The sequence below is a fragment of the Lactuca virosa genome, chromosome 2 (assembly GCF_052849685.1).
Source record: "Lactuca virosa cultivar CGN04683 chromosome 2, Lactuca_virosa_CGN04683_v6, whole genome shotgun sequence".
Taxonomy (NCBI): Eukaryota; Viridiplantae; Streptophyta; class Magnoliopsida; order Asterales; family Asteraceae; genus Lactuca; species Lactuca virosa.
The window spans coordinates 250,899,513-250,915,892 of record NC_136427.1 but is presented as its reverse complement, the minus strand read 5'-3'; the positions used below and the strand labels follow the sequence as shown (position 1 = coordinate 250,915,892).

Genomic DNA, 16,380 nt, shown 5'->3' with positions numbered 1-16,380 from the left:
TTTGCGTTGTTGTGGGGGTGGTTTGGGTTGAGTTTCGGGAACCATCTCTTCTTCTTCCGAGTCATCCAACTCATCGACAAGTTGGAATTGTTGTTGGGTTTGGGGTTGAGTTTGAGTTTGAGGTTGATTTGGCGAATGTTGATTGGGAAAAACAACAAAGTTTGAAAACATTTGCGGAGTAACATTTGGAACTTGGACCGGGTAATATTGTCTAACATTTTAGTATTGAAATTGTAGTGAAGATTGAATAGGAGCATCGAGTTAGGGACGATAAACTCCTTGTGATGATGAATCGATAGCAAAAATGTTTCCAGTAGGTGTGCTTAAACTCGAAACATGAGTTTTTTTTCCTTCTATCGGAGGTTGGGGTTTGATTGTCGGGATTCATTTTTTTTTAAGAAAATAGAGGTTTAGAGGGTTTGTTTGAAGGTTTGATTGAAGGTAAATGATTCTGAGTATTTATAGATGTTGTAGAGGGTAAAAAAAATTTAATTTTAAACCATTTAGCCGTTGGAATTTCAAAAAAAAAAAAATTCATATTTTACCGTTTTTAAACTATTAGTTTCAAAAAAATAAAAATAAATTATCCAATCTCCATTGGAGAGAGAACGCAACAACCCCACCCCCAAACTCCTCCCCGCGCCATCCTTCCTGCACCGTCGGTGTGGTGTTCATCGGAGTGGAAGCTTCCCGCGGCTCATCCCCGCCCGGCTCCGTCCGGCCTTAGTGTTTTTTTATCGTTTTTTTTATCGATTTATATAAAAATAAATGTAAATAAAATAGTTTGAAGTAAAAGTCAAAAGTTACTCACGGAGAAGGTATCAATTATGCAGAGATATGTGGTCCACTTGAGTCTACGCCTGACCGACTTTACATACAACCCGTGTGACATAATTCTCTCTCTCTCTCTCTCTCGTGGTTTTTGAGAGTGTGTGTTTACTGTGTGAAAAATATTCTCTCCTCAATCGGGTAACCATCGTCTGTGAACTACTGTTACCAAGATTCAAGGAAAACCAGATCTTCATGTGAATTTAACGGAAGAAAAGTTGAAACTTTAGCAATAATTCATGAACTACCGGGTTGTTTTTCTTTGGTTTCGTCATCTTTGAAGAACACTTGATGAATCACATGGTCATACATCATCACCATCTTCATCCATCCGTTTATCTATTTTTAGTAGCTTCTGTTCTTCTTATCAACTTATAAGTCAATTTGGCGACAAAAAATGATGTCTGGTGATGGGTTCTCATCGTCTCCTTCTCTCACAGCTTTCATCCATGACCCCATCACAAACCCTAACCCTAATTCGTCAAGTTCAGCCAAACGAAAACGTAATCTGCCTGGTAACCCAGGTAAACCCCGCCAGCTTACAATCCGATTTATTTCATGTTGAATTATTTGTTTTTTGCTTAATTGAGTTTATAGATCCAGATGCAGAAGTGATAGCGTTGTCACCCAAGTCTCTAATGGCGACGAATCGATTCGTGTGTGAGATATGCAGTAAAGGCTTTCAGAGAGATCAGAATTTGCAGCTTCATAGACGAGGACACAATCTGCCATGGAAGCTTAAGCAAAGAAACAAACAAGAAGTTGTGAGGAAGAAGGTTTACATATGCCCAGAAAAAAGCTGTGTTCATCATGACCCTTCTCGAGCTCTGGGTGACCTCACCGGAGTTAAGAAGCATTTCAGCCGGAAACACGGCGAAAGGAAGTGGAAGTGTGAAAAGTGCTCAAAGAAGTACGCCGTTCAGTCTGATTGGAAGGCTCATAGCAAGATTTGTGGTACAAGAGAGTACAAGTGTGATTGCGGGACACTCTTTTCCAGGTATATATTTTCGAATTTAAACAGTTATTAGATTCAGTTAGTATTCGAAAAAGACAATCTGAATCTGTATATCTCAATAAACAACAACAGGAAAGACAGCTTCATAACGCATAGAGCATTTTGTGATGCTTTAACGGAAGAAAACTCAAAAACAGCGTCTTTTCCGGTGGTTCAAACGTCCACGAATCTCAATTTCCAAAGCGATTTGATGATGATGAGCGACGGTGATCGGATAGGGAATCCACGGTTTCCGGGGATGTTCGGCGGGTTACAAAAAAGCACGGACGAGAACCGGATAAGACCCAGATTACCTAGTTGGTTACACCACCATAACAATAATATGAATCCCCTCGAAAACCCGACAACCAATTCATCTTTTTTGGGGTCATCGAGCTCGAATAACAACCATGGCGGGATCGGGATATTATCATCAGAAATGATGCAGTGGCTGAGTAGAAGCCATGATTCAGTTGAAACTTTTACAGAACTGCCACAGGGATTATCCTTGAAAGAGGAGGAAGACAACACCAAAGGGGAAATGCAGCTGAATCCTTTGTATAGTACTTACGGTGGTTGTCCTAACATGCCACCGCCTCCGCCTCATATGTCCGCCACCGCCCTTTTACAGAAGGCGTCTCTCATGGGGTCCACAAGAAGCTGTAACAACTCCGGCGGTTTTGGGCTGATGGACACAAGCGAATTCTCCGGGTTTACTTCTTCAAACCAAAACAGAAACAATGGCGGTGATAACTTGAATGATGGGATGATGAACGGCGACGGACTGATGATGATGATGATGATGGCGGGAGTGAAGCAAAACTCCGGTGAGGGAAATATGACCAGAGATTTTCTTGGTATGGAACAAGAGCTAATCAACTTCAGTTGTTCGATGAACGATCCAAGCATAGGATTCAGTGGAAGTCAATGAGAGTTAATGGTTTGGTCATGAATCATGATAAAGTCATAAAGTACGTTCTGATCACCATGTTAAAAAACTTCAGTGAAAGCTAGACTCTATATGTATTTTGGAATATGATAAAAGCGAGAGACACAGGCAAAATCCTATGAATTGTTAGGGTGAAGGGAACATGACAAAATCTATCTTGGTTATGTCATGTCTGATCTGATACGATCGTTTTTTCATGTACGCTTTCATGACAATCCATTTCTTCAGAAGAAAGGTGGCAATAATGTGGTAGCTGCAAGGCTTTATCATGGTAACTTATGTAACATCGGCCTCAATTTTATTTGCAATAACTTTTTTAATCATGAAAATTCATTCATTTTTAACACAATTCTAAATTCCACTTACATATTCCCCCTTTTTTTCCATCAAAACTCAAAAAATATCAGAGTACATTTTCCGTAAATTAATTAACCCCTCCTAATCTGGGTTTTGCATGTAATTAAACCTTTACCATATCACCCAACCATCAATCAATTTTCTCATATACCTAGAGCTATCAAGGGCATACACGTAAATATTTGACTATGTTTGGTTGGAATATTATGCGTATACACAAATATTGTGATATAATATATAGTGAATTGAAATAAAATAACGATAAGAGATATATGACAATATCATAGAATATTAGGTTGGAATATTATTTGTATACATAGAATATATAGGAATTAATTGAAATAATGTCGTCTTGTATTCTTGTTATTATTTAAAAGAGAAAAAAAAAAGACAAATAGGAATCGTAAATAGTCAATATAAGAGGCTAATATATGTTTTTAAAATAAGACCCCATAGATTATTAAAATATAATGAGTGACAAAACATAGGGAATAACATGAAATGCCGCGATTTTAAACATGTCTGGTGTTTAATATAAAAGTAATAGCAAAATCGTTGTTTTATAGATAGGATTTTTGGTAGATATTATATTTATTGGAAAGACAACACGTTATAAATTACTATCTCAAACAGTTGAAAAGGTTTATCATTATAAATTTAATAGTATTTAATTATAATATCTAAGCTTGTGTTTGGTTCTCGTTTTTTTTTTTCTAGTAGATTATAGACAAAATTGCAAAAATATTAACGAACAATGATTTAGATCAAACAATGTTTCATTGTGAATGCACAATTTGATTTTGGATCTTCACATTACCATCACCTACCTACTAATGAACCACTAGAATCATCGTCAGTTATCACTTCTTCTCCGATAAGCTGCATGGGTATTTCAAGGTCGCAGATTTTGGGCTGGATTCCGATTTCGATAGAAAAAAATAAGATTGAAGATACCAAGAACTCATCTCGATAGCCATGAACCAGAGAAACAACAATCACATTAACGGTGAGTTTTGTTGAATATCCATAATTTTGAAGCAAAACAAATCAAATTAAAGAGTATGTTTGTAGACTAATTATCTTCTTTCCAACTAGATATGGTGGATGACGAAGGCGTCGGTTTCTCCTTCGAACACCCACTACAAGCAAAAAGGGAGTTAGCGGCAACAAAAGTCGCTTCTAAAGAGTAGAAAAGTCGACGGTAAAGGTAATAGCGGCGATACGTCGCCGGTAAAAAGTCGCCGCTACTGCTATGTCGCTATTGATCAAAATGTCACCGGTAAAGACAATTGTCGCCACTAATGCTACTGTCGTCGGTAATACCCCGTGTCACCGCTAATGTCCCCGTCGCCGGTAATAACATTTTTTTAAAATTTTTTTTAATCAACAATTTTGGTGCAAAAAAACAGATACATAACGATATTAAATGCAAATTTTTTTTTTTTTACAAAATTCCAGATTAGGTACGAAATAGTGTAACGACAATATATGTAATTAATTTCATATCAATATAAACAACCACAGTTTTATAATTACAACATGCTAGTACCAAAGTATCACGACAAGTCTAACATACAAAACACAAACTAATTATCCGACGAACCATCACCTCCGTTCCCGTCGTTTCTTCATTGATCTTTCCCCGATTGAAAAAACGCATAAAGCATATCCCTACACGCTGGGTCGTTGAGCACTGTGCGAAGATTTTCCAACTACATAATAAATAACAACATATATAAACTTATAAGTTCAATTATCAAACATAAACAAAAAAACTACCAAAGTACATTGCTATTTTTAAACTAGGGACAAAAAACCAAAGTACATTCCTATTTCTTGCACTTAAAACATAAACAGAATTACAAACAGAATTACCAAATCAACATGCATTTATTAATGCCAAAGTACATTGCTATTTTTAAACTATGGACAAAAAAACCAAAGTACATTGCTCTTTTTTGCACTTAAAACATAAACACAATTACAAACATAATTACCAAATTAACATGCATTTATTAATCATTATATAGATATATGAGACATTGAAATTAAATAATCTACTCTTTTGTGCTAAAGAATCTTAAATACAAGAAATACCAAAGTACATTGCTATTTCTTGCACTTGGGCAAAAACACAATTACCAAATCAACATGCATTTATTGATGCCAAAGTACATTGGTATTTTTAAACTAAGACAAAAAACCAATGTAAACTGCTATTTCTTGCACTTGGGACAAAAAACCAAGTACCAAAGCTTTTAGCAAATAATCACCACAAACCAAGATTACCAAATCAACATGCAATTATTGAAATTAAATAATCTTGTTTTACCTGTGATGGTTGTAAGGGTTGTGGTGGTGGCTGAGATGGTTGTGCAATCGGCGGGATAGCAGAAGGTTTTCGGCCGATGCCTTTGATATGGCCACGTCGTTCACCTAATACTATATAAAAAGTAGCTCTTCCTTGAGTAGGTGTTAACTCTCTTTCACCTTCTGGCCCTTGCGTTTGTTCTAAGAGCTCTTCCACTAACGAATTCTGTGTTATCCAAAAGTGATTAACAATTAAGTATAAATAAACACTTAATTATATGATAAAATAATAATTAAATACTTGCGTATTGTGGTTCTGCCTCAATACTAACAAATACACTATTCCTATCGACACGAGCCTTGCGAAACGTTTACACTCTCTTCAGGTTCTGTTTAACATTAAAAATCAAATTATATAAAAAAAATAATTACAAATATCGTACGTTACCTTCTTATAGCAAGTATTGTTATACGAGCTCGACCGCCCGCGGTTCACAATCGTTTACATTTCACAGACTTTTTTGTTCATTTCTGAAGCAGCTATGTGTTCAGTCATTTGAAAATACTCAACTGTTTTCCTCCAATTATCAACATTCATATCATGTGGGGGGTTGGTTAATGCTCTCGGGATATCTCCTACTTGCAAAAAATATTCTTTTGCATCAGCTTTACGCTCTAGATAACCTTTTAACAAAGCCTCTTCAAAACTCTCTAACAACATACCAATGTCTGGATCCCGGGACAACCCATCCAAATCAAACTTTGTCTACAAAAAAAAAAGTTAACCATGTAAAAATCAATCATAATTAACCATATAAAATATTCTTATATAAATAATTTACCCCTAAATGTTATTTTACTGTATCCTTTATCGTGGAGGAAACTTTTTTCCAAGTCCATTTATCAAAAGGGACCATCCGCCATATTATTTTCCCAACTTCGTGTGCAAACATGTCCTTCGGCTCTCCTACGGGATCATATGTCATATCCCTATCATACTCTATGTCAATTGGTTTGCCCTTATTGTGTAAGAGCGCTCTTTCGAGCTCAAGGTTTTTCGCTTTTCTTTGGACTCTCATGTGTGGCACAACTACAAATATAATAAAAAATTATTAGAAACGATATTTTATAATCACTGAACAAAAATAGTAAAGAAAAATTCATAATAAGACTTACCATCCTGCTCATGATGACCAACACCTCTACCGTCTGGGAAAGGTGGGTCCTCAGCTCCATCACCCCCATGTCCACGACCCATAACAACAACTATGGTATACAAAAACAAGAGCCATATTGACACCATTTCCTGGAAAATTATAAGATATACAGATACAATTTCTATTACAAATACACATAAACTAGGAATCCAAATAAAGTTTCAATTATACATTATACTTTACATGACGAAATGAATTATAAAATCCTACTTTTTATTTTTTAATTATATCATTAAATGACATTACAATTTATAGCATCCTACTTTTTTTTTTTAATTATAGCATTGTAGTTTTGCGGCTTGCCTAATTAAGTCATTAAAAATTAAGACATCCTACATACATACATTCTTATTTCACACAAATACACATACATCCATCATACCTACACACATATATACAATATATACAAAGACACATATGCATACATTATACACACATAAATTTTTTATTGCATAGAAATACACATATACACAATATACATACATCCATCATACATATACACATATATACAATACATACGAATACACATATGCATACACTTATACACACATACATGATTGCATACCAAATACACATAAACATAAACAAAATGCACTAATAAACATATAAATTGTTGGATTTAACAAATTTGCATACCAAATACCAAATACCATATGTTTGCATACCATCAAATTTATGCAATAATCGTTAGATTTCTTATCATAACCTTGAATATGACCAAAATAACTCTATAATTATTTTAGCTCATAAGAGTTTGCATACCATCTATTTTAGCTCAAGTACCATCTCTTTGCATACCAAATACCATATATTTGCATGCCAATGAGAATCACTAACCTGAAATCAAAATCAGAAGCACTTGTGGTGGTGTTTTCACCGGCAAAATCTGTAATGGCGGTGGCCTCGCCGGAGCAGCAACAACAATGGATGTTTGTAGATTTCTTGATCACAAAAAAATATCTTAGAGTGGACACACTTCAAAGGCGAAAAACCGACAGGAGGGACGAGAAATTACTTAACATCGGCAATTTTGTGGTCGAAGGGTCACCGAAAACACACCTAATCGCCGATAAACGCCCCAAAATGCCTGTATAAAAACCCCAGTGGTGTTCCTGTCAGTCAGAGGTGGTAATCGGCTGGTGAACGGCCTTAAGCTTTCCAAAGGGTCGGAGTGGAGCCGTAATCGTCGGAGAAGAGAAGTGGGAGTGATAGTGAGAAAGTAGAACGTCGATAGGGGGATGAAATCGACTTAAGCTATTATCGGCGATGGTAATAGCGGCGACACTAAATGGTAAATGGAGGGAAGTTTTCGCGGTCAACATTTTTAGGGTATTAGCGGCGACGGGGTCGCCGCTATTTCTGTCGCCGGTAATAATCTTGTCTGATGCACATCATTTAACAGTTGGATTGAAATTCAGATCAACGGTTGTGGTGAAGCTTGGACATTTGACACGGATCGATGTTTTTTTATCAATGCTGACGACGGTATTAGCAGCGAAAAAGGCATTACCAACGACATATTTGGAATGTTGCAGGTAATGCCTTTGTCGCCGCTAATATCGTCGTTGGTATTCAGCGCATTTCTTGTAGTGCCCGGTACCCCTTCTATCATCAACTGGTTGATAAACCTATTTTCTCTTAAGCAAATTATACTACTACCATATAATGAGAAAATAGAGGAAAAAGAGGATATATATATATATATATATATATATATATATAGAGAGAGAGAGAGAGAGAGAGAGAGAGGATAGAGAGAGATAACTGGAGGTCTTGGAAGAGGGTGGATGTGGGAGTGGGGTGACGAAGAAGAGAAAAAAAAAAGAGCATGAGTCTTGTCTCATGAGTTTTTCTCTATCCCATAAGATTAATAAGACCATTCGACATGATTTTCACACAAGAGTTTGTGGTCGACGTGGCCACGAACCACGGTCGTCCACACTATATCGCTCGTCCATGGGGGGTCGTTGTCGTCAAGGAATTGGTGGGCGGGAGGGAGGGGGGATAGAATAGCACAACCAATTGGATGTGAGGATCGTTTGCCAATGGTCAAAATGTTTTATTAAAATAAAATTTACCTATATAACACAACATCTTAACACCATATTTTCAAACCATTCATCTCTTTATACTCTGTAACATCCAGTTTCGGATGTTCTTGATTCAAGGATAGCGGGCCGTGATTTGATCGAGTAAAGTTCTTGGGCTTCAAGGAATATATTTTAGACCTTATTGGATCTTGATAATGTTGGTTAAGTGGTTTAATCCATTGAGTTATGCGTTGGAGCCAAATGGGTAAAATGGGAAAAATAATATTTTGTACTTTTGTGTGTATTAATAAATTTATTTATTTATGCTTTAAGCCAAAAGTAAATTGATAGAATTGTGGGGTTTTTCAATAACTTCACATGCATCTAAAGATCATTGTAAACAGAGTTAAAACGAAGAAGTTATCATCGTTTCGAGCTGAAGCTAAAAACTGGAAAATCAGAAATTTATCGGAAATTGCAGGGTGGCCCTGACCCAGTGGGATGTATGTTTTTTAGGGGTTTTAGGGATATTTAAAGGCCATTAACTCTAATGGTTCGTCATTTTCAGCCTCCACCTCCCCTACAACACCTTTAATAAAACCCTAGCATCCATTGATGTGTTTGGAACTTATCCTATCTCCTAAATCCATTTTGGTAATCTATTAATGTCAATTTGGTGCTTTATTTTGGTGGTATTATGCTCTACAAGGAAGAAGAACAATAAATATTGGTATTTAAAGCTATGCATTTGTAACGCCCCGATTCCCAAGTATCGTTTAAATAAGAATTTAATTCGTTTCAGGGCTTACTCGACGAGTCGGTTGCCCTACTCGTCGAGTAGCAGCGGGTTTGATACGCGTGTTTAGTGACCTACTCGCCGAGTCCATGAAGGGACTCGACGAGTAGGAGCTGGCAGATGAAACCCTAAATCCCGGGGTTTTGCATCCTATTTAAAGGAGCCTCAGCCTCCTTTGGCCTCTTTACAGTCTTTGAGAGCTCAGTGAAACCCTAATTCTTGTGGTACTCTTCTTGGTGTGATTTAAGCCTTAGAAAGAAGGTTGGGTAGGAGGGAAAAGGCTTGAAGAGCAAAGGAGTTGAAGCAAGGAAGGTGTGGGAAGCAGAACTTACCTCAGCTAGCATCTTCTGGAGGTATCAAGTTGCAATCTTTACTTCCCTATCCTTCTAGATCTCTTTTCTTTTAGATGAGTTTTAGGGTTTTATGGATTTTGAGTTGATATGGGGAGCTATGGGCTAGATCTGAAGTTGTAACTTCAGATCAGGACCCTTCCTAAGTCCTAGAGTCATAAAGTTGCGGGTTTGGGGGTGATTGAGACCCTCCTTGTGCATGAAACCCCATTAAGAGCTTAGAATTGCCATTAAGAGCCTTTTTAGCCATGCATACACGTAAAGTTTGCAACTTTACGTGAAAAGCATGCTCTAGAAGCTTGGATCTGTAATTTGGAGCCATTGCATGGCTTAAATGAGTCTGTATGGCTTAAGGGCTGAAGGAACTCGGCGAGTCGCAAGGTTGACTCGGCGAGTCGTATGAAGATGGCCTTGAACTCGACGAGTTGGATGAACAACTCGGCGAGTCCGTTGAAGATTGCCTTGAACTCGGCGAGTCGTTCGAAGACTCGGCGAGTCGGCTAGGGTTTCTCCCAATTCTTGGACACGTATGAACTCGGCGAGTTAAAGGGGAACTCGACGAGACAATCAAGGATTTCACGACTTCTCGAGTTCAGGAAGGACTCGACGAGTCAGTGAACTGCACTCGACGAGTCAAGTCAACACGGACTGTTGACTTTGACTATGGACTTTGACTTGGACCAAGGGTTGACCAGTTGACTTCTGAGGGTATTCTGGTAATTTGGAGATTTATGAAAAAGGGTTTTATGGTAACTATAGGTGGTGGAGTTCGTGTTGGTGATCCGGGAGTTGAGCTTTCTAGTTTCAGACGACAGTTGCAAGATGAGTTATCCTCACTATATCAACAGGGTCTAAGGCACCAAGGCCGGCCCTTATGGATTTGTATTTGGATTATTACATAATATGTGCATTGTTTCGCATCCTGTTAGTTAGGATGGTGATATGCTTATGCTTAGTGATCGGGTTCGGTCGACATCCTAATTACAGGATTATGCTATGATATGACCTGGGTAGGTCGGTGTCCTGGTTTAGGACGTTTCTATGCTATTTGATATGTTAGATCGGTTTGTCTGTTATTATGATAGCCTATGAATGTATATGCACATGTTGTTTGATTTGGGTGTTGGGTTGAGGCGGTCCTGCTTTGTGCTGAAGGCCAACATACCCAGGGCGGTCCGGATAGACTACAAAGCCCAAGAGGGTATGATAGTCAGACCGAAGGCCCGGCGAGCGGTCCGGATAGGCTGAAGGCCCCGCGAGGCGGTCCAGACGTGCCGAAGGCTCAGAGAGCGGTCCAGATAGACTGAAGGCCTGCGAGGCGGTCCAGTCAGGCTGAAGGCTCATTATGCTTGCTGTTTGGTTATATGTTTATATGGCATGGTTATGTGGGTGGTATTTTGGGGGATAACTCACTAAGCTTTCAGGGTTACAGTTTCAGTTGTTGTTTCAGGTACCTCTGGTGATCGCGGGAAGGCGAAGGCATGATCGTACCGCTCCTCTCGCTGTTATGACTTTTATGAATTGATACTGGGATACTCTGATAACTATATTTGAAAACAAACTATGTAATGACTTAATGGATTAAACTGTTTTTAAAAGTTTAAATTGGCTTGAACTTTTGGGTGTCACAAGTTGGTATCAGAGCCTTGGTTTGAGTGAATTGGAGGAACATGCGTGTGAATCTAGTCTCAAATCTTGGGAAGGTTTTCAAAATGGTTTCTAAATGATTTTCAAATAAGTGAATGAGGATGCGGGATGTACGATCAGCCGGAGCCAGTAAGTATCCCCAAAATACCATACAGTTATTTGATTATGTGATATGTTAAAACAGCATGTTAGTACTAGGCTAGGAATCTTCAGGAATTACATGATAGAATTGCCTGATTACATGATGCCTGCTAGCCTAGGGTTATCTTTATATGGGATTGACATCATTACTGTAGTTGCTTAGTGTATGCATCACGACTATACATAACTAAGATCTTATAGCCTGAGAATGTTTGATTTGGCCTTATGTTCTGTTCTTGTTTGATTTGGAGCTTAGGGTAGGATTGGATATTCGAAAGTCTATAGGGTCCAGCGTTATGTATGACTAGCATACACTAGTGCTGCAGGGTTGGTGGAAGTTCCATGGACGGGTGGGTTGTGTGAGGCCGGGAGGCCAGTTATGAGATATTTAGCATTTCCTCTAAGAGTGAGGATTGAGCGCTTGCCATGTTGAGTATTCAGTTAGGGCATTGTGGTGATGCTTGAGGCAAATATGGGTAGGTGTGGAAGGTAGTATGAGCCCGTACTACTGAAAGCATAGGACCCATACGTGTGTCAAGTAAGTCACAATCCCTAGGGGTTAGTAGGGAGTTGACTCCCAGTTATTTATATGGATTATCTGATACCTTGTACTATGTTTCAGAATGGTGATGATGAGGCGCTTTGTGGCTGGATCTGGTTCGAGATCAGGATCAAGGGACAGAGGCCAGGAGGGGCCGACAGCACCTGAGCCGGTGGTGCAGATGGGTACAGAGGAGTTGGATGCCAGGATTCGAGAAATCCTGCATGATGAGGTTGCTGCTGCATTCCGGGCATAGTTACCAGAGATGTTTGGGTCGATTAAGACCGCCATGGTGGAGTACTTTGATGAGCGTTATGCAGCCCTTGCAGAGACAGCCGCCGCAGCAGCTGCATCAGCTGTATCAGCGGCAGGGGGAGGAGTCAGTATGGGTTTCCAGTACCGAGACTTCGATAACACGAAGCCCCCGACATTCGACGGTACACAGGACCCTATTCGAGCCATAAGGTGGCTATCCGACGTGGAGGGTTGTTTCTTCACGTGTTCATGTCCTACTGACCAGAAGGTCAGGTGTGCCCTGAACATGCTGAGGCTCGGGGCCAAGGACTGGTGCAGACTGACGACAGGGTCATACACGGATGAGCAGAAAGCTGCGGTTACTTGGGAGCAGTTCCGGGACATGTTCCGCGCTCGTTACATTCCACGGGTCGAGCGGGAACGTTTGGTAGAAGAATTTTTGAGTCTGAGACAGGATGGGGAGACGGTGACGGAGATCACCCGCATGTTCACTGAGAGGGCGATGTTCTGCCCTGAGTTCGCGTCTGAGCAGGCCCAGATGACACGTTATCTGAGCATGCTCAAGACTGATATTCGACAGTTTGTTGCCACACAGCGATGTGATACTCTATTGGAGTTACAGGAGGCCGCTAGACGACGTGAGTTGGAGATCGAGCTGCAGTTGATGGAGTAGTGGCCGGCCCCAGTGCAGTCGCAGCCGGCGCCGAAGCGGTCTAAGACCGCTGATTCTAGGACCGGGGGTCAGCAGGGCCGCACTTGTGGAAAGTGCGGAAAGGGTCATACTGGAGCTTGTCGATCTAGTAGCGGGTGCCACAGGTGTGGCAAGGAGGGGCATTTTGCTAGGGACTGCCGTCAGTCTGCCCCTGCCTTGGATATGAGGATATGCTATCATTGTCATCAGGTTGGTCACGTGAAGACCAACTGTCCACAGCTGGCGGCCAAGCCGGAGCAGGCTCCAGCGCCAGCTACACTGAGGATTACTGATGGGAGGCAGGGTAGGGCAGAGCCCCCGAAGGCTCAGGGGCGCGCCTTTCAGCTTACGGCCGAGGAGGCCAAGGCAACACCAGACGTGGTTGCTGGTATGTTTCTGTCCTTTATCTCATTTACTATAGCTGCTGTATGCTTATCCGTTGTACCTGTGATTAGGTACGTTTTTAGTGAACTCTTTGCCTGCTTTGGTCTTATTTGACTCGGGGGCGAGTCGATCCTTCGTATCTCAGTCATTTAGTAGGGAGTTCAGTGCGCCAATGGGCGAGTTAGAGTGTCCGTTGCGAGTGTCTATCTCCAACGAACACGGGGTTTCCGCTTCTTCAGTTTATCGAGGGTGTGACTTCGAGATTTTCGGGGTGTCCTTTCCGATAGATTTGATTCCGATCCCCATGGGGGAGGTGTGCGTGATTGTAGGCATGGATTGGCTCAGTCGGTTCGGTGCTATGATTAATTGCGAGGGCCAGCGAGTGGTAGTTCGAACCCCAAGTGGGGAAGAACTGATTGTATATGGCGAGGGCACCAGAGTGGGATCAGGGTTTTGTTCAGCTGCCAGGGCTCGACAGTACATTCAGCACGGGTGTGCGGGTTATCTAGCGTATGTGGTAGATACGCGAGTCAGGGATTAGATTCCGGTTTCCGATGTATCGGTGGTCAGTGAGTTTGCAGATGTGTTTCCGGAGGAGTTGCCAGGGATACCTCCGGAGAGGCATGTCGAGTTCAGGATCGACCTGGTGCCAGGTGCGGCCCCTATCGCTAAGGCGCCGTACCGACGGGCACCACCAGAGATGCAGGAGCTGTCGTCGCAGCTATAGGAACTGCTGGGCAAGCAGTTCATTCGACCTAGCAGTTCTCCATGGGGAGCGCTGATTCTTTTTGTCCGAAAGAAGGACGGTTCACACCGGATGTGCATCGATTACCAGGAATTGAATAAATTAACGGTGAAGAACCGTTACCCACTCCCGAGGATAGACGATCTCTTCGATCAGTTACAGGGCACATCTTGGTTTTCCAAGATAGACTTGAGGTCTGGGTATCATCAGGTCAGGGTCAGAGAGGAGGACGTGGAGAAGACCGCGTTCCGAACTTGTTATGGACATTACGAGTTCGTGGTGATGCAGTTTGGGCTCACCAACGTGCCAGCGGTGTTCATGGACCTGATGAATCGGGTCTGCAGACCGATGCTTGATCGCTTAGTCATAGTGTTTATAGATAATATCTTGGTGTATTCCAAGACCCGAGAGCAGCATGAGGAGCATCTGCGGGAGCTGTTGGGAGTTCTGAGACGAGAACGGCTGTACGCCAAGTTCTCGAAGTGTGAGTTTTGGTTACGAGAGGTCCAGTTCCTCGGACATCTCGTTAACCAGGAGGGGATTTTGGTATATCCGGCCAAAATCGAGGCGGTTATGCAGTGGGAGATTCCGAAATCCCCCTCAGATATTAGGAGCTTTCTGGGATTGGCAGGGTACTACCGGAGGTTCATACGGGATTTCTCCAAGATTGCAGTACCCCTCACTCGTCTGACGAGGAAGGGGGTGGATTTCCGGTGGGGCCCCGAGCAGCAGAGGGCGTTTGAGACCCTCCTTCAGCGTTTGTGTGAGGCACCAGTCTTGACACTCCCGGAGGGAGTTGAGGATTTTGTGGTGTTCTGTGATGCATCCATCACAGGTTTAGGGGCGGTCCTCATGCAGAGAGGACGAGTGATAGCCTACACATCGCGGCAGCTGAAGCCGCATGAGACGAGATACCCTACGTATGACTTGGAGCTGGGGGCGGTGGTGTTCGCCCTCAAGATATGGAGACATTACCTCTATGGGGTACACTGTACCATTTACACGGATCACAAGAGCTTGAGACATATCATGGATCAGCCAAACCTGAACATGAGGCAGCGCAGGTGGCTGGATGTAGTCAAGGACTACGATGGCGAGATCCTTTACCATCCTGGTAAAGCGAATGTAGTTGCGGATGCTTTGAGCCGCAAGTCAGCTGGGTCTTCCACCCCAGCGGTATGTATGAGGATAGCGGTGGATTCTCCGCTTGTGAGTTTGATCAGGGAGGCCCAGGTTGAGGGCATACGACCGGAAAATTGGAAGCTGGAGAGGATCAAGGGCGAGAATACCCGGTTCGTGCAGGATAGTCGGGGACTATTAACCCGATGCGGTCGGGTTTGGGTTCCGATGTCGGGTGGGGTTGGGCAGACGGTTATGGAGGAGGCTCATAAGTCTCATTTCTCTATTCACCCGGGGACCACCAAGATGTATAAGGATTTGAGTTTGAGCTATTGGTGGTCGTGCATGAAGCGAGAAATCGCTTGGTACGTCGAGAGGTGCTTGACCTGTAGGATGGTCAAGGCCGAGCATCAGAAGCCGCATGGCAAGCTGCAGCCCCTGGAGATACCCATGTGGAAATGGGAACAAATCACGATGGATTTTATTACCAAGTTGCCGAGGACGGCGAAGGGGTTTGATGCTATATGGGTCATCGTGGATCGATTGACCAAGAGTGCCCATTTCTTGGCCATACGGGAGAGCTCATCGGCCGAGAAATTAGCCGAAGTGTACGTTCGCGAGATTGTGTCTCGCCATGGGGTTCCCGTTTCCATTGTCTCTGATCGGGATGTCAGGTTTACCTCCCGCTTCTGGAAAACGTTTCACGAGGAGCTGGGCACGCGGTTGCAATTCAGCACAACATTCCACCCGCAGACAGACGGCCAGAGCGAGCGGACTATTCAGACCCTCGAGGACATGTTGAGGGCGTGGGTCATTGATTTCGGTGGGAGTTGCGATTCTCACCTACCACTTGCGGAGTTCGCCTACAACAACAACTATCATTCTAGCCTTGGCGCCCAGCCATTCGAGCTGTTGTACGAGTGGAGGTGTTGCACCCCGGTTTGTTGGGGTGAGGTTGGTCACAGGGTGATGGGTTGGACGGAGGTGGTCTTGCAGACTACCGAGAAGATTCAGCAGATCAGGCAG

The 16,380-nt window shown here is 42.2% G+C and overlaps 1 protein-coding gene across 3 annotated transcripts; it reads left to right on the top strand.

Moving 5' to 3' along the window:
- The first annotated feature begins 872 nt into the window (after nt 1-872).
- Nucleotides 873-3,120, top strand: LOC145160756 (zinc finger protein JACKDAW-like). Of its 3 annotated transcripts, none has more exons than XM_079080070.1 (3): nt 873-1,352; nt 1,438-1,825; nt 1,916-3,120. In XM_079080070.1, exons 1-3 carry the CDS (start codon nt 1,226-1,228, stop codon nt 2,751-2,753), a joined length of 1,353 nt encoding a protein of 450 aa, XP_078936196.1. In that variant the 5' UTR covers nt 873-1,225; the 3' UTR covers nt 2,754-3,120. The 3 variants fall into 3 exon arrangements, with proteins under 3 accessions (XP_078936196.1, XP_078936195.1, XP_078936194.1); XM_079080069.1 differs by having other exon boundaries at nt 1,432-1,825; XM_079080068.1 differs by having other exon boundaries at nt 874-1,352; nt 1,426-1,825.
- The last annotated feature ends 13,260 nt before the right edge of the window (nt 3,121-16,380 follow it).